Below are 21,327 nucleotides of genomic sequence, written 5' to 3'. Positions count from 1 at the left end.
AAAGATTGATAAGAACGGCCCCTGCATATATCCATAATTCCGAGTTTCCGCTGCGCTTCGTGCGGTCCGCGCGGCCCGCCTTCCGCTGCTATAGATCAGGACCTGTCTGTTTCCTGACCTCATTAAAAGGCGTCCAATCTAGAATCTCATCTGCATAAAGCTGACCCAGGTTACCAGCCTATATCCGATCCCAATCAAACACTGACTACCAAGAATTTCTACCTCGCAAAATGAGTTCCAGCACCATGAGAGCCCTACAGCTCACCCGCTCCACTTCAAACTCACCACCACTCCTCCGCCTAACAACTCTCCCCATCCCACCCCTCAAACCCGGCCACGCCCTTATCAGAATAGAATACACTTCCATCCAGCCCTCCGACCGCCTCAATGCTGTTTGTGGCTTCCCAGACACCACCTTCCCCCGGGTCCCAGGCCGCGACTACTCGGGCGTAGTAGTCGCTATATCCGGGTCGACCCGTATATCCGAACCTGCCGCCGAATGGTGGGTCGGCAAGCATGTTTACGGGACGAGTGGCTCTAGTCTCGGGTTCGAAGCTGACGGGCCCCATGCCGAGTACTGCGTTGTCCCAAACGAGGCGCTTGTCGAGAAGCCCGATGCGTTGTCGGCGGTGCAGGCTGCGACGGTCGGGAACCCGTTCACGACTGCTTTCTTCTGTTTGCAGCGAGGGCGGGCGAAAGAGGGGGATGTTGTGCTTGTGCTTGGGGCGAATGGATCTGTGGGCGCTGCAGCGGTGCAGATTGGAAATCTAATGGGGTGTAGGGTTTTGACGGGGATGAGGAGGGAGGAGGAGGGGCCGGATGTTTTGTTGGAGGGGGAGGGCGGCGGTGGTGCTGAAGGAGAGGGTGGCCAGTCTCACCGGTGGGAGGGGTGTAGATGTTATTGTTGATGTTGTGGGTGACCTGGAGTTGATGGCGGCCGGAATTGAAGGACTTGCAGAGGGTGGGCGGTATGTGTGGATTGCAGCGCCGAGGGGAGATGTTGGCAAAAGGGTAAGTTTTGATATCTTCCAGGCTTATCGGAGGAACTTGACTCTGTCGGGGTTCAACTCGGGACTGTCTTCTGTGGAGGCCATGGCGGAAGCGCTGCGATCGTTGGGGGGTTGGATCGCTGCTGGACTCTTGAAAGCGCAGGATGAGACCGCCTTTAAGAAGGTCAGTCTTGAAGAAGCGATTGAGCTGGGATATGAACAGACTGGGAAGAAGGTTGTGATCGATCTTACTTGAGTCTACTAGTACAATCATTTCAAGTATATACCATAGAGGACTAGAATAAAGCTTGTTTACATGTAGTGAATATTAAATCATTGTCAAGTAACTCTTCATTCACGAGCTGATAGCTAGCAGTACCGTTGCTCTCAACATAAAGTACCTGGATACCGTTGCGAGAAACCGCTCTAACCCAAACAAAAGAGATGTAGGATGGAGAACCGAGTGCGAGATGCTATCTGTATAGATCGCCTACTCAATGACTGCTACAAAAATACCTAGTACTTTGTGTCTCCTTCGAGCTTCAAAGTACTTTTGGAGACAAAGTCAACTCACCGGTGCATACTACTTAGTACTGGGAAATTTTTCCAAACACCCAGACGAACTCTACTAAAGAAAACCGCGTTTGGTCGGACGCTAAAACTTAGCGATTACTCTTACCGGCAGTAGGACCACTGGGCCTGCTTGAAGTAGCGGGCATACGATTCTGAGTGCCGCCCCGCGAAGCTCCAGTTTGTTGGCTGCTCAGAGCACCAGCTGGTTTACCAGCAGGTGTACGTGATCCCGTAGGCCGATTAAGTTCATTCTGTGGGATATTCACAGGAGCACCGGTCAGCTTGCTAGCAGACGCAGCTACAGCTGGCTTGCTCGTAGGTGCGGCGGGTGCGGCAGGTGCAGCAGGTGTGGTTTCAGGTCTCGTAAGAGGCCTACCTCTTCCTCTTTCCTCGGAAGGGTTTCGGCTTTCAGTCCGCGAGGGGGTCTTGCTAGGAACGCTGTGTCGGCTAGCGGATGGACCGCGGCCGCTAGAAACAACTTTAGCTGCGGGCTTAGCAGTCGGTTTGCCTGCTGAGCTGAGAGCTGGAGGCTTTGTGGTTGGGTTGGGAGGCGGGGGCCCGTTGTTGGCACTCACAGTTGGGGGTCTTGCGAAGGGGTTGGTAGCTGGAGACTGGATGTTCGGACTGGAGGCTGTGGGTTGGATCTTTGGATCGCCACCGGTCGTCGATGGAAGGCTCTTTGGGGTAAGAGACGAGGAGTCCGTATTTGGAGTAACTGTCGGCGGTTGGGCATGCGAGTTAGCAGCTGGAGAGCTGGCATTGGAGCTGGTAACCAAGGGCTGTGTACGAGTAGTACTTGCTGGTTTGGCGACTGGGGGCACAGCTTGGGTGCTTGAAGCAGTGTATGGTGGCCGGACTGATTGACTAGAGCCATAGTCTTGCTTCGTAGAATTCACAGCCCCGGTCCGGTCCTTTTGTAGATCAGAGAGAGAGTTCTTTGATGATTTGGCGCCTGGAATCTCAGACTTATCAACCGAGGCCGCAGAAGTAATGGTCCCAGCGCTGCCAGGACCCTTAGAGCTCGTCGTTACTTTCTTGGAATTGCCAAATAGTCCGAGGATGTACAAGCTGAGGGCTTGTACCCAGAATCCAGCAAGAGAAAAAACAGACAGAATAGCAGTATTCAAAGCCGGCTCCGCCTCTAGGCCCATACCAGAATACTCAGGCACGACATGATCAACGGCTACTTCTTGTCTCTCTTCTTCAGGCCAGTTCCAGCGATTTTGCCGGGAAATACTTATCATTGCGCGTTTCAGAGACAGAACCTCATCAAGGCACACAGATGACATGCGGTGCACCACATCCAAGCTCCGTTGTGCAGGCAGGTATCTACTCGGTCGTTAGCAGGCCACTCAGGAGGTAATCAACACATGCTTGGAGACACTTACACATATTCCGTGACAGTCTTCGTAATCCAGAAATGAAGAACCAAGTCAACAGCAATTACAAAGAAAACAAGCAAGTAAGTCCTAGTCGCGCTGAAGATTCGACAAAGAAACCCGTTCCTGGGCTTTCCAGATTCAGCCGCAAAGTCAGCAGGAGGGAGCTTCTCACCGTCGTCATTGTCCCATAGATCACTATCTTGTGACTTGGAGCGCAGTCTAGATACGAGGTTGGGAGACGTTCCTTGGACTACTCCCTTGATGTCAGTCAGAAGCTCAGCGACAGGGTAATCGCCCGAGGCCACATCCTTTCCGATGTCCTGGACCTCCGAGATGATTGGGTCCAACTTCTTTTCGAGTGCCCACAAGGTACCTGCGACTTGTAAGGAGCCGATAATCGCTGGGTACGAGGGGATGTCATTCCATGTCCCAAGCAGACTGCTTGCGACGAAGATCGCAAAGGGGAAAACGGGATGCATTGGGATAGCTTAGTATGTTACGGGTTTGAATGGATACGAAGAGTGTTGCTTAGGCTATGTCGTGGTAGAAATCTGAGGGAGTGATGGAGCATATAAGACGTTGGCTGGACTGTTCGTAGTGTTCGGGTGTAGGGTTGCGTTCTGAGTTTTGGTACGCTCTCCAAGTTTCGCGGGTCCGAATAGTGAAATTATATCCAAAAGCCCGAGAGAAGTGATCGGGGCTATTATATAGTATCCCGGTGCGGTGTTCGAGGCCTTAGAACAAAGAGAGTGCTGAAGCACCCTTGATACTCAACAAAGATTGGGGGAGCCCACACACAAACCCTTTACTCCTTGTATTGTGCAAAGGGAACAAAGCTTAAATTTAGCGCTTCTTTTTCTATAGAAGCAAGACTCAGTTCCATGTGTCGGGTCTTCCGCACATCAGCTATTGTGTATCTGTATCAAAGTTTATTCATGGCTTTTAGGTCTTTGGCTCACAAAGATCTAGATCATTCATATTGGAAGCTTGTTAGGCAAACTATAGAGAAGTGCTAAGTTAGAGATGGATGATGTCTTCTTTATTAGTCAGTCAAAGCACTCTAATGGGCCTGAGAAAGAAGGCGTGAATAGTCCTAGAGTTAATTATGCAGTGAAATCATGATGTGGCGATAGATCAAAACAAGTCTAGGCCTCAGGCCAGATACACAAGCTTTGTGCGATATCTCCTAATCTATTCCATAAGGCAGACGGGGCCATGGACGAGAGCCGGACCGAGGCGATTGCGTCAAGGTATTGCGTCAATCGCATCAGCCTGACAGCACGCTCTTGCGTGTTTGGGTAGCGATGGGAAGCATGTCGTGATCAGTACCCGTGGCAAGCCCGGGCACCCCGGCCACTAATTCTGCATAGGGCCGAAGAAATGGTCTGTGAAAGGATTCAGCAAAAATAGAAACCGCAAAATTTTCAGCCCGCTCTGGGGCGCGTCATAGGCGCCGGGCTGGCGGCAAAACTAACGACGTATAGAGGTCACCGAGAGTTGCTTTTTTTGACCGGAAAATCCTGCAATGCGAATGATCTGGACACGCAGGTCCACGTTGAGTCAGGCAAGTCGGTTACTGGCGCATACGCTCGGTTCATCTCTGATCGGCACGGTGTTGCCATTCGGACCCACCGGCAAAAGAAAAAAAAAGAAAAAGAAAAAGAAAAAAAAGGGGAAAAAACGGCAGTGGAGCTTTGAGTCAACATCGCGTAGAATTACTGTATAGGAAATACTGAGGAAAAATTTTGCTCATTTGATACAGCCACGTGGGCATGTGTTCCATTGAGTGCTCAGGACTAGAAAGTAGTAGTCGAGGCGAGGGAGGATCTGATAAGAACTAAGCTAGACTAGAGGACACAAGAAAGGTATGCTAGACGCATAGATTGGAAAAGAATACACGAACTCCGGTGGATGCAACGAGATCCTCGTTTGAAAGAGACAATTCTCGAATTAAAGCGATCCAAGGGAATGGTTGAAAGGAAATGGTCTGAGAAACCGGCACCATGCAAGATATGAGCCATGGGTAGCCTCAAATGTATTCAACACAGAAGAAACGCCGGTCCCATGATAATTGAGTGAGGAGTTCTTGAAGACAAAACAATGGCAACGCGACAAGGCGTAATAATGGGGGGTATCAACGACACGAAGTCGAGAAGCGAAATAGATGGCGCACCGAGGCAAAGATTAAGATGCCGGATGATGTCCACGATTTCATTTTGTTCGCCATAGTCGACGCAATTAGAAAGGCGAAATAGAAGAATGAAAGAAGAACTTTTGGGGGGTTTGTCGTAAGTGTCGTGATATCATCAGTAGAGAAGCGGAGAGCGGGTATGCATAGATCTATGCGTTGCCCTTGAGCTTTCCCCAACCCTTCTCGAGGCCACGGCGAGCCATGTTGCGAGCACGGTCAGCCACCGAGTCGGTGCTGCTGGTGGTAGTCGAGCTGCCAGCGGATTGTCGGCGGCTAAGGACGCTGGTGACGCTGGAATCGTCGCGGTACATCATGTTTCCAGCTCCGCCACGGCCGACATGGTAGACAGGAGCAGCGCGGCGAAGGTCGCGCTCAAGTTCTTCGTCGAAGCTGAAGATTGCGCGCTCGCTGCTGCTGTGGACATTGCCAGCGCCACCACGGCCGGAAGTGAAGGTCGACGGAGCGTGCGAATCCAGGCGAGTGAGAGAAGCAGGTCCAGTAGCTTCCCGGGAAGGAGTAGTCCTAGTATTCTTGAGGCTGATCACATTGCCGCTTCCTCCACGACCCGTGTATAGAGCTGGGCGGGTAGAGGAGGGCACCGAAGGGTGCGGTTCAACAACTCGGTAGTTTGAAGGCATAGTTGCAATTGTTCAGGAAGCTGCGGAAAGCTATAAAGAGGAACAGGCCATATGAAGCGAAACGAATCGCAGAACGAATTCGAGTGAGGTCTTTTCGGATCTTGAGGGATTATTATGGGCCCTCCCATGGCGGGGGCGAGCCAGTTTTATAACGTACTAGATGCTACACGAATCTACTCCTGTTTCCAGGCACGACATCCACGGGTCACAAGGTGTACAGCTGGTGGGGCTCGTGGGGTAAAAATTTGCGAATTTTTTCGACAGTTGCGAGTTTTTTTGGGGTTTTACAGCGTCATAGCCCCAGTTGCTACCAAACCGGCGAGAGGCCTTTCCTGTTTGAGACTTCCAAGCCCCTGAGTCATCCACCAGGAGCAGCCCTGTGACTACATTTTGGCCAGCGATTGGTGAAAACCCCAAACGCCCCGCTTATTTTTACTCGCTGCTTTAACGATTCCCAGTATAGCCTGAGATCATCTGACTGGGCTGTCCAACCAATGGCAGGTCCTATACACGTAACAAAAACCACTCTGAGTACATTGACCGCCAATCACCGGCGTCGATCCCCAAAACAGGGATGGCGCCGCAATTTCCATTACCCCCAGAAAACTGCATCCAGGCAAAAATGAACCGAAAAAAGGCCTCAACGGGTCAAAGGGAAGATTCCAGCCAAAATCCCCATTCACCGCACCGTGGCTCAGATGTCGCCATATTGCCCCGTGTGACTGGGGCAACCACACTGACTGGTTCACAGCGTTCCAGCACCCATTGCATCATTGGGCTTTTCTCATGTTGAAACACGTCAATAGAAGAGCCGTGTGTGCATGATCATGGAGATTCGTAACACTCGAGCTGAAGCACGAGAGTACTATGAGGCATTTGCGAGTCGCCCAAAGCAGTCGCACGTCTCAGCTAATAATAATGGCACCCGGATATGAGGGATCTATACGGTATAGCTCTCTGCATCACCCCCATCCCCCAACACAACCTTGCAAAGTAAAATTTACGTAGTGTCCCTGTACACGATGCGGAGACCAGTTCCATTCATCTTGAATTGATTGATCATCGCCTACCACGCAAGGATACAGCGACTTCACCTCCTAGGCTCATCCCCTGACACTAGTTTGCGGGATATTTCCCCTCTCTAACACCACTAGCCCATCTTAGTCCATCGCACGGGTACCTGAGATCTTCATTAACTGACTCGCCATGGCCTGACTCCCCACACCTAATACCGCCCCAATGCAATGCCCAGTCCATGCCCAGAAACCGCCCAGAAATTGCCTAGAAACCACCCAGCAGAGCTGGAAAACCCGGCATGGCCACGCCACCAACCTTGGGTAGCCCCCTTTCGCCCCTTGTGTATTGAGAAGTCGGGCGAAACCAGAAGATCGACCCAACAAGGCAAGCCCTTCCCCGGATCCAAGCTCAGAACCAAGCGAAATGACGCCACTGGTGAGTAAAGCTGTAAAATTTTTCCCGCGCGCGTGGTCGGCGGCTTGTGAGTGGCTGGCCCGGCCGAGCAGCGGTCATCGTGGCAAATCACAAGGGCGGATGAGTGCGGCCTCCTGCCATGTGCGCTGTGCCGGTTTCCCCAGATTTTCCTCCTTCCCCGGACTTCCGTGGACCTTGCAGAATCTGCTCAACCCATGACCATGGGTTCGTGTGTTTGCCTCGGAATTCTTGCTTTTCCGTCTTTGCTTTTTCCAGGACGAGAGGAGATGCATTGGTTTGCTGCTGTGCAATTTGCAGAATGATGTCAATGTGCCTATGGCCTGGGAACCATTATGATTGTTACTAGAGCCCGGACAACGTACACGGTTCCAGGGAACTATGAGAGTGACCGCGAGAAGGTAATGAAAGAAAATCGTGTCTAATTGCGGTAAAATACAACGCGTTGCTGCCCCCAACTGTCTGAAGGCATGTCTGCGAATTCAACCCCGCGATTACTCGTACATCGGCACTTACCCTTCCCGGTACGCCAAGATCGACCTCCTCGGCAGCCTTAGCCAACTCACCCCCATACTTCGCATCGACCCCATGTCCAAAGTTTGAGAAATCCACCTTTCCCTTACCTCAGAATAGATCAACTGTTCCAGAGAGTAGTCATATGCATGCCGGTTTCGGACTGGCGAGGGACTGTAGACATACCTGAACGAATTGAGTGCTAGCCCATCGATAGTCTTGCACATACACAGTATGACGAAAGCGCTCCGTGAGGCCGACTTGGCGTCCGGATAGTGATGAACCCTCAATATTCTATTGAATGCCATCTGGATTGCATCCCAAGTAAGATCTCCACTTCACAAGAGGGAACAGAGAAAGTTGAAAAAAAATACTCCATTGAGAGGAGACTAGCTGGGATTCTGCCCCGGGGGCTTTTTGACCGAGTGGTATGTACCAGAATATTTTAATTCCGCGCCCTGGTCACTACTGCTTATGGCTCTCGTCTGGCTTGGAGTGAACTCAAGTTCCTTCAAGTTGCTGCTTCCTTGTTCCTGGGCCTGGGCCTAATTCTGACCCTCTCTTCCCTCCTGTCCTTCTCCCAGACACGCCAAGTGAGAAAGGCATCATGCGATCGAAGCTTTTTGATACCACCTGGCTCCTTCGAGCCGAGAGACAAGGCGGAATTGCGGCGCTGGAATCATAGTCTAAGCTGGGCACCGAACTCACCAACCCGTCTTTTATGGGTTCTCATCCAATGGCTCTGCGGTTTGTATTGGTGGTCTGATCGCAGTACCAGCCACCGCGACCAACGCAGAGCTGCTCCTGAGCGAACCACACAACTGCACCACCCGCGCAAAAGTCTGTGTGCCCTCGGCCCCATTACCATCACCCTAACAACCACCCACATTTTTAGTTCTCTCCTACACCTCCCCGTGGCATCGATCGCTATCAACATGGAATGGTATCTAGCAAGATAACAAAACGATCTATATAGCGAAAGATACACAGGTTTAATTCAAAGAGCACAGGATGTACGTTGAAGATTGGCCTGTACACTCGCCCCAGACCCCGAGGACTCAGATCCTAATGCACAACATCGGGCTCGGTCAATCATATTGGGACATCGCATCGGGGTGCTACGTGGACCATACTCGCTCAAATTACGTGCCCAAGTCGCCGCATCCACGATTGATGGTGTGGCCCAGCAGCAGCGACGAGCGACAGAAATACTGGTAGTACATGTTCAAGTTCTCATGAGGTTAGCTTCCGCAAGACCACTGGCAGAGTGATACTCAAATATCACTTTGCTTGAAAGTCAGTCGTAGGACCACCACATTCGCCTGAATTGACTCATTATAATGTTGGCGCGGGGAATCGAAAAAGCGGGGCGTTGAGCTTCCTGCCCCCAACCGGGGGAACTGCAAGGCGCTCCCCGACGGCTTCGTCTTCCCGCGAGTTTTATTAAGCTCCAACTCTTCTTCTTCACGTGGTCCCGCGCTCCGAAAATGGCGGGCAGAATTGCTTCTGAAATATTAAGAAGGTTCTCTATAGACTTAACCTCGTATGAGGATCTATACAAGCACTTCCACGCTCACCCGGAGCTCTCATTGCAAGAGAAAGCGACATCGGAAAAGATCACCGCCCATTTGGCGCAGCTTAATGCATACGAAATTCAAACAAACATCGGCGGTTATGGTCTCGTAGGAGTTCTTCGCAATGGTCCTGGGAAGACCATTCTCCTCAGAGCCGATATGGACGCCCTGCCCGTCAAGGAGCTCACTGGGCTTCCCTACGCAAGTTCAGTCGTCATGTGCGATGCTGATGGCAATGACAAGCCAGTCATGCATGCCTGCGGTCATGACATGCACATCACTTGCCTCTTAGCAGCAGCAGAGACATTGCCAAAGCACGAGCTTCCTGGAGCGGCACTTTGATCGTGCTGTTCCAACCAAATGAAGAGCGAGGTGGCGGCGCACAGGCCATGGTCGACGACGGTCTTTACTCGAAGATCCCTATCCCTGACTTCTGTCTAGGCCAGCATGTTATGCGATTGCGCGCAGGGACCATTGGCTCGCGCCCGGGCACAATCATGGCTGCTTGCGACAGCATGAAGGTCACAGTATTTGGTCGCGGAGGCCATGGCTCGCTGCCTCATCTCACCGTCGACCCTGCCGTTCTAGCTGCCCATATCGTTGTCCGACTACAGACTATTGTGAGCAGAGAAATCGAGCCAAGTGACCTGGGAGTCCTCACCGTGGGAAGCTTGCAAGCTGGCGCGACCGAGAACATCATCGCCGATCGGGCCGAGATTGGCCTGGATTTCCGTTCTGTGAAGCTGGAAACCCGGCAGAAGATTATCACTGCCATCAAGCGGATTGTGGAAGCCGAATGTGCTGCCAGTGGCTCACCAAAGCCACCGATTTTCACACCTACTCGACGCTTCCCTCCTACCGATAACGACAACAAGATGGCGGATCAGTTAGCAGCGTCTTTCGGCGAACACTTTGGAGAGGACTTTGACGGAAACACAGATAGGAGTAACGTCAGTGAAGACTTCTCTACATTGGCCACGTCTAAAGGCATCCCAGCTGCATTTTGGTTCCTGGGAGGAATTGACCATGGAGTCTGGGATCGCGCCATTAAAGAGGACTCATTAATAGAGGTGGCTAGTAACCACTCGGCACTCTTCAAGCCGGTTATCCAGCCAACACTGAGAGCTGGCGTGGATGCTCTTTGTGTTGGGGCTCTAACATTCTTGGGGAAACAGAACTCTAGCCCGTCCCATAAATTATAGAGATCAAGCCGCAAAGCACACTCTCAAAATGCGAGAGACTGGTCTCCTTTCAATGAATTGGGATCCTGTTAAGTTAATTCTCTGGACCTAATTGGGAACATCTATATGACCTGTAAATAACGCAAGGTGCCTGCTTCCTCCAAAAGCATGCTATATACAGTTCCTGATCCTGAAGTAGCTGCGGTGTTGTAATATGAAGCGAAGAAAGTGAAATCTGATCATTCGACCTCGGGGGAACTGAAGCATATGATATAATTATCCTCAAATTATGCCGTGGTAAGGATGACCACTCAGCGGTGGGGAGTAGATCAAGCCTTCCAAAGAGACCCCATGTTCCGTTCCCACTTCCGCACATGATAAGAACTTATTCTGCCGCATAACACCGCTTTATCTCACCATCCAAGCTCCAGACCTCGTCGTCGCGAACTTTCCTCCCTCTTTGTTTTGTTGATCAGATTCCACTGTCGACAGTCTCTGGCTTTCGACCATACCGAATCTCGTTCTCTGTTTTGCCTGTGGTCTGTGCCATCACCACCATTGCCTGGACTGAGAATTTTCCTCCCGTACGCGCGCAGTCTATCGACTGCTGAAGAACTGCCAAGATGCCCAAATATAAGTTACCCCTCCCTGGAACCCCTCATATGCGCTGGCTAACTTCTTTGTACTCTTTTGTAGGTTCAGTGACTCCCCTATGCCGCGTGCGCCGCGATTTACCTCCATCTCCGCGCCTATCCCGAACCCGGCGGTGAATTTCGAGCTTTTTATACGAGACGCGCATTGCGTGGAAACTCCAGTTCCATGATCATCCAGCTAACATATCAATCCCTCATAGGCGACTACTGCGATGTGTACCTCACTCACGACTCTATGAGCGTGCGCAAGGCGCATAACTCGGGTCGAAACCACCTCCGCAACGTTGTGGAGTACTATCAGCGTACGTGCTCTCGGAGATCGAGTTCCTGCAGGTCGTTAACACTGATACGTTCTCTAGAAATCGGCCAAGAGAGGGCTCAGTCGGTCATCGATTCCATCACCTCTTCCTACGCGGCGGAGGGCCAGGCTGTCCCTAACCCCCTCATGGTGCCTCCCGGAGCATTCCCCCCACCCCCATTCGCCGTCCCCGGTACTACCCCCTCTGCTCAGTCCGAGCACGATGATGTCGAATCGCAAGAGCTAACCCCTTCTCCACCAGGCCAAGTGCCTCCATTCGGAATTCCTCCTCCAGGTGCGCCTGGCGCGCCGCCTGGACTTCCCAATCGTGAGTCTCACATGGACCATGCAAGCAATCAGGTCGAGTTTTTCCATGCTAATTTAACGTTTCGCCCATGTGCAGTCCCTCCCGGTGCCCGGGTTCCTTTTCCACCATCCTTCCCTGGTGCCAACGACGGTAGCCTCCCTCCTCCCGGGTCCTTCCCTCTGCCGAATATGCCACCCGGCGCGAGTATGCCTCCCGGTGCGAACATGCCTCCAGGCGCGAACATGCCGGCTCCGGGTGGCTTCCAGCCTGGCGTTCCAGGTCTCCGTCACGACACCCCCGGTGCTCCCGGTGCGCCTAGCGCTTTCCCCGCGCCAATGCCAGGCCACCCTGGTGCGACCAACTCGCCTGGCCTCCGTGGCCCAGAGCGATACCCCCCCTCCTGGGGGTGGCCCTCCCGGCCTGGGAGACCGTCAGTGGTAGGGACCCTCTCAAAGTTTCATATCAGGTGGTCATCAAGGCGTTCCAAGGTTAAGCTCTGTCCGATTTTCTTGAATCTTTTTCTTATGCTCGCCCATTTTCTTCGTGGTTAGGAGGTCTTTGAAAAGCTGAAAGGTCTGATCAATGGGTGTATTTTTTTAAATTTTGATATGGTGGCCGCCGTTAGAGAGACCTAAGACATCGACTCTTGAATAGTCTTTCCAAAATAAGAGAACTCTGAAGGGAAATTCAATGAAAGCGACCTTTAAGTATTAGGAGCTCTGAGAAACTTTTATCTCTAGCATAGCTTGCTATAGGGAGGAGTAAGTAGTATTCGGGCGTGTATATTCTTGCCTCTTTTTCGCCTTCTGGCTTGCGTATCTCACTAGTTGAGATATATCACATCTTGGTCGGATCGACCATTAAGATAGCCTTTCCACAGTCGTCCCAGTCGCACATTCAGTCTCCGATTCTACGAGTACTATACTAGTGCTAGTGTCACATCCAATAGTCTCCAGGGCTCCTTAGATATCATGATGCCGCGGATCTATCTAAGGAGGTACACCCATACTACTCAAGAAGAGTCCAATTGTGCTGAAAGACATGCCAGATCTTGCGTGAGTAAGCTAACGTCATGATTTCGTTCTGTCCAACACTCGCAAATAGACCGTCGACAGAAGGATACTCTTGACGGGAAAACAGACCATCTACCATTTCTCGTATTTCTCTGCCATGGATTTGAAAGGCCCGGGAGACTTATACGGCCATTGGCCTGTCATTCTCGTGTACAAAATAGTTCCTAGGCTGATGATATCCACAGCTTTTGTGGAAACCCACGGCCTGGCTGGATTGAAAAGTCCAGAGTCAGGAAGATGCCCACGATCGATAGCACCACTCTTCGACCCTCCAAAGTCACATAGCAAAGGATTGAGCTTTCTTTTGGGGTCAGAGTGTAATAAAAAAAAAATTCTCTGGTCGCAAGTCTGAATGGAAACACCACTTTACTCGAAGAGAGAGACCGACATCACGGTGATACAAGTCAATGTAAGTCTGCAAAACCCCATCACTAGCGTCTCCGCAAAGAAGCCCGCGGGACTCATCTGAGACACCAATATATCTACAAGGGATGCAGATTAATATGATAGATCGTCGAACTCGGGGCTGCCACACCCTATTATTCTTGGGTATCTGCCTAACAAATCCAGTATTTGCTCTTCCATTTGAAGCTCCGCTTGATATCCTGCACAAATGGATTGCTTCTCGTTGCCCTAGCATGCCACACATGTATCTTGGCATTTCAGGGTAGGATTTGTCCTCATTCTGGCTATCAATGAAGTGGAGCTTTGGCCCAAAGGTTCTGACATCAAGTTCGTAGAGGATTGGATCTGCTTTCTCTTCAGGTAGACTAGGTTGATGTTCTTCACCAGCTGCCAGAATATTGGCCTTCGCAACCACTGGATGATCATGTTTCGAAAGAGGGTGTTGGAAGCACTCAAGATCGTCGGATTCTTCGGGTACAGAAAGAGAAAATTCGTTGGTCCGAGATACCAGACGAGTCAACCAGGAGAAATAACCGCTAAGCACTGCTCGAACAGCGGAGCAACATCGCCAGAGGCACAACGACATTCTGGACATGGCGCACATCTTATTTCAAACAACTGCTGTGATGCCTTGAGGGGGCGATGATCAATACCCTGAACCATGTCTGTGGATCATTGCGCCTTCGTTCCTATCCAGAGCGAGCATTTCTCTGCCACCAACTGCGACGGGAGACAACCATCGCTGGCAGGATTTCGCTCGTAGTGTGCGAGTGGTCCCAGATCTTCCTCAATTGATGTAAGCGTCTACCAACTGAAGCACAGCGCTACCTTCAAGCCGACAAGTCAATAGAACCAGTCAGATGCGGCCGGAAATTTCGACCGACAGCGACTTGTAACCAGTCAAAGTCACATCACATGCGTCTAGGGTGTTATTCATGCAAGCTTGGGAAGAACAGTATGATCAAATTCATCATTGAGTCAAGCTATTCTAGTCGTACATATAGAGTACGGAAAGACACGAAAAATTTTAAGAAAGACTTATGTTCCAAGCCCGCAACACCGAAACCCGATGAATTCCAAGATGCACACAACGCCGGGTGGTATTTAAAGGACAGAGGGGAATTACACATCGACCAAGTCGCCACACTCTGGAAGGAGGGGAATAGTTCGGAGGGCAAAGAAAGGAGAAGGAGGGAGGGAGGGAGAAAGAAAGGAAGAGTGGGCGCTGGCTCGGCGACAGACGAGATTGAAGCAAGCAGATAAGGGGAGGGGGGGAAGACAAGAAAAAAGTATCAGGCCCGGGCGGCAAATGGAAAAGGATCGAGCCCATTGCTGTCCCACGCTAAAAAAAAAAATCACATATCTTCATCTCAGGATATTATGAAAGATGTCAGACGGCATGTCTCCGCCTAATGTTCGTAGCCAGCACCGCGTTGCCACGTGCTGGCGTTGTTTGTCCCTCGGCTGAAACTGGACATGTCGTCTTCGTTTAATGGCGATACGGACCTTTGCTGCTCGTAGTCTCCGGCAGCGCCGTGGTAGGCGGTATTGCTAGGCATGAGTGGCACTGCGTGGGGACCATCGCCGTGATTGATTTGGCGCATGGCTGGGGCATGGCCGCTGGAGATTGAGGGTGATGAATCACTCTCGAATGGGTCAGATGTGGCGTCAAATTGGGCTTTGTCGCCGCGTGCGGTGACACCTAGCGCATCCAGCTCGGTGTTGAGCTGGGTCTGAGATTTGATGAAAGAGCCGCGATCATCACGCATGGGCTGGTATCGAACGTCTGGGTTCTTGGATAGCACGGCGTACACGGAGGCGATCATGACAAGGATCATGAGCACCAGGCAGAATGCGGCATTATAAACGAAGAAGACGACACCCATGACACCAATCATGAGCCCAGGTGGGTCGAACACGTTGGAGAAAACAAGGAGGAAGATTGCGTTGATGAAGTTGACGACGGCAATGGCGATGTTGAAGACGTTGGTCTTCTTGTCCATCCATGGCCGGAGGACGCAGACTGCAACCAACATGGAGGCTTCGATCACCACGAGGGCAATGGTCTGGACCACCGGAGCCGGCTGGCTAAGTCCAATGAACATTCCCTTGACGAGCACGTAGACCAAAAAGGGGACCACAAAATAATAGGCGGTGGCGCGATATTGGACATAAAGGAAGCCCCATTTGTTGAGACAAGCTGGGTCGGAGTAGAGAATATAGGCCGGGTTCTTGTGCATTGTAACGGAACGTTTGGCCAAGCGGATAACCTTTTGAGCAGCCCAGCCCATCGCGATAAGCATGGACAAAAGCATGACAACCGCCAAAACAACCTCTGCGGGCGAATCACGCTGAGTGAACTCCCACAGACACAGAATCACCATCTGGGGGAAACCAATGAGGGTCATTCGGAAGAGAATGCCACGAGTGACAACCTTCCACCCACGACGGAAATCTTGGAACTTTTCGGTCTTCATATGACCGTGCTTAACCAGAAGGTCTGAAATCACCTTGACAACGCTGATAATGATGATAATAAGACACACGAACACCACATAGAAGATAAGACCAGTAAGGAAGATATTGGTTTCTTCCATGTTGGCGCGGAAGCCAACTCGGTCGATACCGCGGACCACCTTAAGCGACTGGGCAGAGGTCTGAGAGCCGGAAGATCTCTTCAGAACCATACCAGTCGCCCTTTTCATCAACATGAGTGCGGGGTCCACGACCTCACGCTTAAGGACTTCGACAGAAGTGTTGGTTAGCTTGTCCAAAACCGTAGAGGGTGTGCCGCCCGTCGCGCGCTGGTACCAGGTGGCAATGGTTTGCAAGAATCCTACTCGGATGATACCCATACTCCACTGGAAATCCTGTGTCCACGATTCCACAATAGGGGGCATGTGGACCGAAGTCATTCCAATGATGGCCTGGGACTGCATGAATCCGAAAAGCGAAAGAGCATTCGCAGCCACGTGAGCCGCTGCGTTGGAATAGCCCAGGCCAGACGTAATGGCGGATGCCGCCAGACCTAAGCCCGAAATGATTGCTGTTGCCCATCCAACTCCGGCTTGGTAAACAGTCTTTCCATTTGAGAGAGAGGCCTCTACACAAGCAATAGCGTCATCTGTGTCCTTTGTCTTGATTACAATCCGGACATTGGCGTCCAAGTCAGGAACAGTATAGGCGATACCTAAAGTTTCGGGAATCAGTTTTGATATAACAGAACAGAGAGACCAAAAACAAGCTACATACCAGGGATTCTAGAAGCAGTATCACCGGGAAGATTGAGAGCAACATTTTGCAAGTCAATAGGCCCCGAAGCCATAGGACACATTCCCATGCCCTCGATCGAGCACGGGTCGATAGTGCTCGAGTAGGCCTTGTAACCATACGCAGTTAAGGTCAGGTCAGCGATGACCTTGCCGGATAATTGCGAAACCCCATCGAAGCCAATCTCGAGTGAGTTGTTGTTAGGGTAGAATTTAACGTGAAAGTAGGTGGCCGTGAAGTTACTGCTCTCCATGCAGAGATTCAGTGCGTTCGATTCAAGGAAGTCCACGGCAAATGCCGGCACCGCGAAGGCGACGAAACATGCCAACGCCGATATTAACTTCATATCGGCGAAAGCTGGCGATTTCGGGGAGAAGGTCAAAGCCACGGGCTTGAAGATTTCAAGAAAGTAGAAGGAGAATTTGTCGGTGGGTGCGACGGATCGTTAGAGGGGGTACTTTCGAATACCACGTCGTCGCCGGATGCGGAAATCTCTCAGTGGCCGAGACTTCGATGGTCGTAGGTGGGACCTGAGTCGCGCTCCAGGGTGGCGCTCTATATTCGCTGGGGAAGTGAGCCAGTTCCTTGGACCGTGGAGGACGGGTGGCTGGTTACTCTCCGTGATTACAGCGTCATCTGTTTTTATGGAGCAATGAAGTCGAAGTAGCGCGCAGCGCGAGAAAAAGGATTCTTCGTCGGGGAGTTTTTGTAGCTCAGCCGCGTAAATTCCTTTTAGCTACTTGTACGAGGCAACCGTGGTAATATGCTGGAAGTGAAGCGGTCGGTGAATGAAGCGGTCGAGGGCGAGAGCGAGATCGAAATAAGCGGGAGGTTGGGCGGAAGACTGCGGGAGATGAAGATTCGGGCACCTCCGGTGCAGCAAGAAAGAAACAGAGCGAGCGGAATGGCGACACACAGCGTATGAGCCAGCGAAAGAGGGTTGGGGAGGAGAGAGGGGATTTGCTATGGTAGGGAGGGATGAGAAAAGGATGCCTTCTTGAAAGACAATGCGGGTCACCTGGAACCTGGAATGGAATGCAATACCGTACTGTAATGTATTGGACCCGGGCGCTGACTCGTATATCCAATCATGGGCGACACTGGAGCGTAATACCGTAACAGGTGGTAACCAGATTGGTCGGTGGCTCAGCACCAAGTTCTTGACAGAAAGTTTTAGTCTCTGAAGACTTGCCCTCTTTCGTCCCAGGCACCCCCATTTCATGCTAGACTTCGCCTATTCTGGGTCGGAGCTGGATTCACCCTCCCACATCCCTCCTTCTCTGTCGAATCTTTGCTCTGAATATCCTTGCATACGGATCGTCCAGCTCCTGAGCCCCGGAAGCGGTGATGGGTCGTGGAATCCAGTGGGTCACCAGCGCTACAGAGTGATTATTTTAATGCTCCGTACCAAAGGAACTATTGCCTCCGGCTGTGGAGAACAATGACAGCGACCATGTTCTTCGGCCGTTTGTCTCAAGCATGGTAAGATTCTTTGACTACAGGACTACTCTGTACAACGTGTCCCAATTGCCAAGAACTGGCAGCGTCTGCAGCGCATGGCGCCAAGTTAACGCTCTGCTGTTGTTGAGCTCTCGATTCTTGCGCAAGGGGCAAGCCGAAGCGACAGGCCGTGGAACTCGCGTCTACTGTACCGCAACTAGATACGTCGGCCGCTTCCGCGCCTTGTACAGAGCAGATATAACTAACCTGCAGCAAGTCCTTTCCATGGCCGTGGCGGGCGAGTGAAGATGTAGATCTTTGTGCTGACAGTCTTGGGATTAAGCTATAGTACTGCTACAGATCCTTAAAGCTGACGTGGATCATGAAGACTCTTTGTAATCCTGAGCCAATCTGAGCCAGACCGAGACCGACTTTCTCCTCAATATCGAAAGATACTGACGGGGGGTTTGCAAAGTTTTACGTGCTGAATACTTTTTGTCCAATGTACGTCCGAGCAACCAGGAGTGGAGTTCCCCGTATCCTGCACGACGACGCACCACACGCCGATCATCGATCGTCGCCCAGAGGAATGTGCATATGAGGTAATGGGCAGTGATAACCACTTGCCTTGATTGACTGCAAGCATATGTACGGACTACCCGTAGATTAATTGCTCGTGATAATTACTTGAGACCGAGATTCAAGACATCTTTAGCGCGCCCGCTATTTTTAGAAGGTAAATTTTGCAGCCTCCGGTACGTGGCGGGTGGACCAAGAGAACCGAGAGACGAACCATGTTTTCCCTCCTTCCAGTCGCCACAGTAAAGCCACTCTGTCTGGTGGCTGATACAACTGAGCCTGAATGATCGGTCTGTGCTTCTTCTAAGACCGGCTATTCCTGCCAGTCAACTATGGCCAGTCCTACCAGGGTATTCGGGGGATCACGGTCGCGCATTGTTACTAAGACAGCGACTCACTGACCGCTCCATGACCGCTTTGAGGCCTCCTACTATACTCGAGTAGGTCAAGTGCGTCCACAAATCCCAGACATTACTATAGTATTGGGGTAATATTCAAGCTATATTTCAAAATTCACCTGACACCTACATACTCAGTCTGACGCGTCCCTCATTAGGGGATCTGGTACTACCGGTCAGTCATCAGCCACACAACCAATCAGCCAGTCGTACAGGGACAAAGAGTCTCTATCCATGCTATTTTGAATCCTGCTGCAAACACATCTTTTCGACCGATGTTAACCTTGCAATCATCGAAGTCTTTTATTCACGTTTGCTATCAGATCGGAATACATCGAGCTACCCACTCATCTGACTCGTTACTCATACCGAGGAAAAACTACTACGAATAATATGATTTACAGAACAGGGTCTTTTCCCCCTGCCAGCGATGCGATAACATGACTTCATATACACCATCAACCTTACAGGAAGTTGACAAGAGCAGCCACCATGGCAGCGACGGGGAGGCCAGCGGAGACAGTCGAAGCGGAAACTGCACCGTTCCCAGTGGCGGTCGAGGAATGAGCAGAGCTGCTGCTAGAGCCAGTGGCAGAGGAGTTGGAAGACTTGTCAAAGGCAATAGTTCCAGTAGAGTTCACACCAGTGACATAGGTAGTGCCGTGGCGGGAGTAAGGGATGTTCACATCCAGGCCGTAGGCAGCATCGTGAGGCAAAGGCGCGGTGTAGTTGTAGGTGGGCGCCTGGTGCTTGTAAGCGTCGACGACGGACTTCAGGATGCCGTGACCGGACGAGCAGGTCGCGTTGGTGGTGGGGACGGGCCAGCTGGCACGGTAGTGGGAGAGCTTGTCTTCGGAAAGAGGACCGGGCAAAGACTCGTTGAGCCAAAGGTTGGTCGTGTCAACATCCCAGTTGGTGTAGCCGACTTTGTCAGCGACGAGCTTGAGCAGGTTGGCACCGCAGTCCCAGCGGCCGAGGGAAGGAAGGCCCCAGTTAGCCTCGACGGAGGCAATGGTCGAGTAGTGGGTGTAGAAAGTGCTGTCCTTAGTACCAATCAGGTCCTTGGGGACAGCACCTCCCAGGAGAACACTGAAGATGCGGTTCTGGTCGGCGTACGCCTCGTCGTAGGGAACTCCGTAGGTCTCCGTCTCGTCGAAAGTCAGCAGGAGAAGCGTGTTGTCCCAGAAGTAAGTGTTGTTCATCAGGCCCTCAACGAAACCACGCAGCCAGGTGGAGCCGAAGGTGATGTTGGTGTCATGAGCATCATTGGTCATGTCTTCGCCCATTGTTAGTAATGCCGATTGATAAGATGGTAACAGGAAACCTACTAGGGGTGATGAAGGCCCACTGGGGCAACTCCTTGTTGTGCAAGTCATCATAGAAAGAGGTGAAGTTCTTCAGCAGGCGAAGAGCAGTGTCATTGGCAGTGAATGACTCGAACGAAACCAAAGGACTGTGCTTACGCACGTAGTCATTGGCGTAGGTCTCCTGATTGGAGTAGTTGAATCCCTGGAAGCCAGGGTAGGGCAAGTGCTCCTGGTATTCAGCGTACGAGATACCCTTGGTGTTCAACAGATCGGCGATTGTCGAGACATTAGCAGGGATGTTATGGAAGTCATCTATTTGGATCATGAGCTTTACACACACTTTATACCAGAGGGAATAAGAGAACTAACCATTGTCCATGCCGTAGTTGTCACCGCTCGCAGTAGCAACGTAGTTCGGCTGGGAAGGATGACCAACAGCATAGAAATTGGTCAACTCAATGCCCTGCTTGGCCAACCACTTCTGGTTGGGGTCTTTGGCAGCATCGACGAAGTCCTGGCATCAAACATGAGCATGGGCCCCAACCTTACAAGACCATGAATACTTACGACGTTCTCCAGCCAGATCTGATAGAAACGGTTGAAAGCCTTGCCCTCGATATTGGAAGTCCAGGTCTGAGGCACGGTGGTTGCCTGGGCAGCCTTGATGTCGGCCAACGACGGCTCAGTGGTGGTGATGGTAGCACCAGCGGCCATGCCGGCCATGCCGGCCAAGGCAAGAAGAGCAGTCACGGAGGCCATCTCAAGTAGCAAAGATCCTGATCTGGAAAGGGAAAACGACTCGCACTCGAACAGCTACCGGGCGAGACAGCTCTCTTTAAACCTCGCGACAGTCCTCGGGGCCAGGCGACAGCTTGATGCGACCACGGTGATATCCCTCCACATTTGCATCGGTGAAAGGACCGAGCACATAATACCTCGGGCCAATCAGATGGGTGGATTCATAGCACGTTCCTCAGCGGTCTCACGCGAGATGGGATGGAAGAGGGGCCGTTGGCAATGAATGTTCGCCGATTGGGCGGAGCTGGCCCGTGGGGCCCAAGTGGAGAGCGGGCGGAGATCGCTGAGATTTATGTATGGCCAAGCCCT

General features: G+C 51.7%; 9 protein-coding genes across 9 annotated transcripts; 4 read left to right on the top strand and 5 right to left on the bottom strand.

The window, feature by feature from the left end:
* Positions 1 to 230: 230 nt before the first annotated feature.
* N7468_010144 (quinone oxidoreductase family protein) lies at positions 231 to 1,245 on the top strand (the record flags this gene model as incomplete). The annotated part of the gene is made up of 2 exons (XM_058479439.1): positions 231 to 826; positions 888 to 1,245. The coding sequence occupies 2 exons, from the start codon at positions 231 to 233 to the stop codon at positions 1,243 to 1,245; spliced, it is 954 nt and encodes a 317-aa protein (XP_058326007.1).
* A 406-nt stretch (positions 1,246 to 1,651) lies between these two features.
* N7468_010143 (uncharacterized protein) lies at positions 1,652 to 3,423 on the bottom strand (the record flags this gene model as incomplete). Its single annotated transcript, XM_058479438.1, has 2 exons — positions 1,652 to 2,891; positions 2,951 to 3,423. 2 exons carry the CDS (start codon positions 3,421 to 3,423, stop codon positions 1,652 to 1,654), a joined length of 1,713 nt encoding a protein of 570 aa, XP_058326006.1.
* A 1,861-nt stretch (positions 3,424 to 5,284) lies between these two features.
* On the bottom strand, positions 5,285 to 5,773 carry N7468_010142 (DUF3602 domain-containing protein; the record flags this gene model as incomplete). Its single annotated transcript, XM_058479437.1, has 1 exon — positions 5,285 to 5,773. The coding sequence occupies one exon, from the start codon at positions 5,771 to 5,773 to the stop codon at positions 5,285 to 5,287; it is 489 nt and encodes a 162-aa protein (XP_058326005.1).
* A 3,449-nt stretch (positions 5,774 to 9,222) lies between these two features.
* On the top strand, positions 9,223 to 10,511 carry N7468_010141 (M20 family metallopeptidase; the record flags this gene model as incomplete). The annotated part of the gene is made up of 2 exons (XM_058479436.1): positions 9,223 to 9,571; positions 9,613 to 10,511. The coding sequence occupies 2 exons, from the start codon at positions 9,223 to 9,225 to the stop codon at positions 10,509 to 10,511; spliced, it is 1,248 nt and encodes a 415-aa protein (XP_058326004.1).
* Positions 10,512 to 11,309: 798 nt separating this feature from the next.
* N7468_010140 (putative U1 snRNP complex component Yhc1) lies at positions 11,310 to 12,299 on the top strand (the record flags this gene model as incomplete). The annotated part of the gene is made up of 1 exon (XM_058479435.1): positions 11,310 to 12,299. The coding sequence occupies one exon, from the start codon at positions 11,310 to 11,312 to the stop codon at positions 12,297 to 12,299; it is 990 nt and encodes a 329-aa protein (XP_058326003.1).
* A 2,336-nt stretch (positions 12,300 to 14,635) lies between these two features.
* On the bottom strand, positions 14,636 to 16,842 carry N7468_010139 (transient receptor potential ion channel family protein; the record flags this gene model as incomplete). The annotated part of the gene is made up of 2 exons (XM_058479434.1): positions 14,636 to 16,416; positions 16,479 to 16,842. The coding sequence occupies 2 exons, from the start codon at positions 16,840 to 16,842 to the stop codon at positions 14,636 to 14,638; spliced, it is 2,145 nt and encodes a 714-aa protein (XP_058326002.1).
* A 390-nt stretch (positions 16,843 to 17,232) lies between these two features.
* On the bottom strand, positions 17,233 to 17,718 carry N7468_010138 (uncharacterized protein; the record flags this gene model as incomplete). Its single annotated transcript, XM_058479433.1, has 1 exon — positions 17,233 to 17,718. One exon carries the CDS (start codon positions 17,716 to 17,718, stop codon positions 17,233 to 17,235), a length of 486 nt encoding a protein of 161 aa, XP_058326001.1.
* A 257-nt stretch (positions 17,719 to 17,975) lies between these two features.
* N7468_010137 (uncharacterized protein) lies at positions 17,976 to 18,242 on the top strand (the record flags this gene model as incomplete). Its single annotated transcript, XM_058479432.1, has 1 exon — positions 17,976 to 18,242. The coding sequence occupies one exon, from the start codon at positions 17,976 to 17,978 to the stop codon at positions 18,240 to 18,242; it is 267 nt and encodes an 88-aa protein (XP_058326000.1).
* Positions 18,243 to 19,377: 1,135 nt separating this feature from the next.
* Positions 19,378 to 20,979, bottom strand: N7468_010136 (phosphoesterase-domain-containing protein; the record flags this gene model as incomplete). Its single annotated transcript, XM_058479431.1, has 4 exons — positions 19,378 to 20,189; positions 20,242 to 20,532; positions 20,590 to 20,734; positions 20,788 to 20,979. 4 exons carry the CDS (start codon positions 20,977 to 20,979, stop codon positions 19,378 to 19,380), a joined length of 1,440 nt encoding a protein of 479 aa, XP_058325999.1.
* Positions 20,980 to 21,327: the final 348 nt, after the last annotated feature.

This window comes from Penicillium chermesinum (assembly GCF_028974085.1).
Source record: "Penicillium chermesinum strain IBT 19713 chromosome Unknown utg000008l:1.0-1752722.0:1.0-1753981.0, whole genome shotgun sequence".
In the NCBI taxonomy this organism is placed as follows: domain Eukaryota; kingdom Fungi; phylum Ascomycota; class Eurotiomycetes; order Eurotiales; family Aspergillaceae; genus Penicillium; species Penicillium chermesinum.
This window is presented reverse-complemented; position numbering and strand designations above follow the sequence as displayed.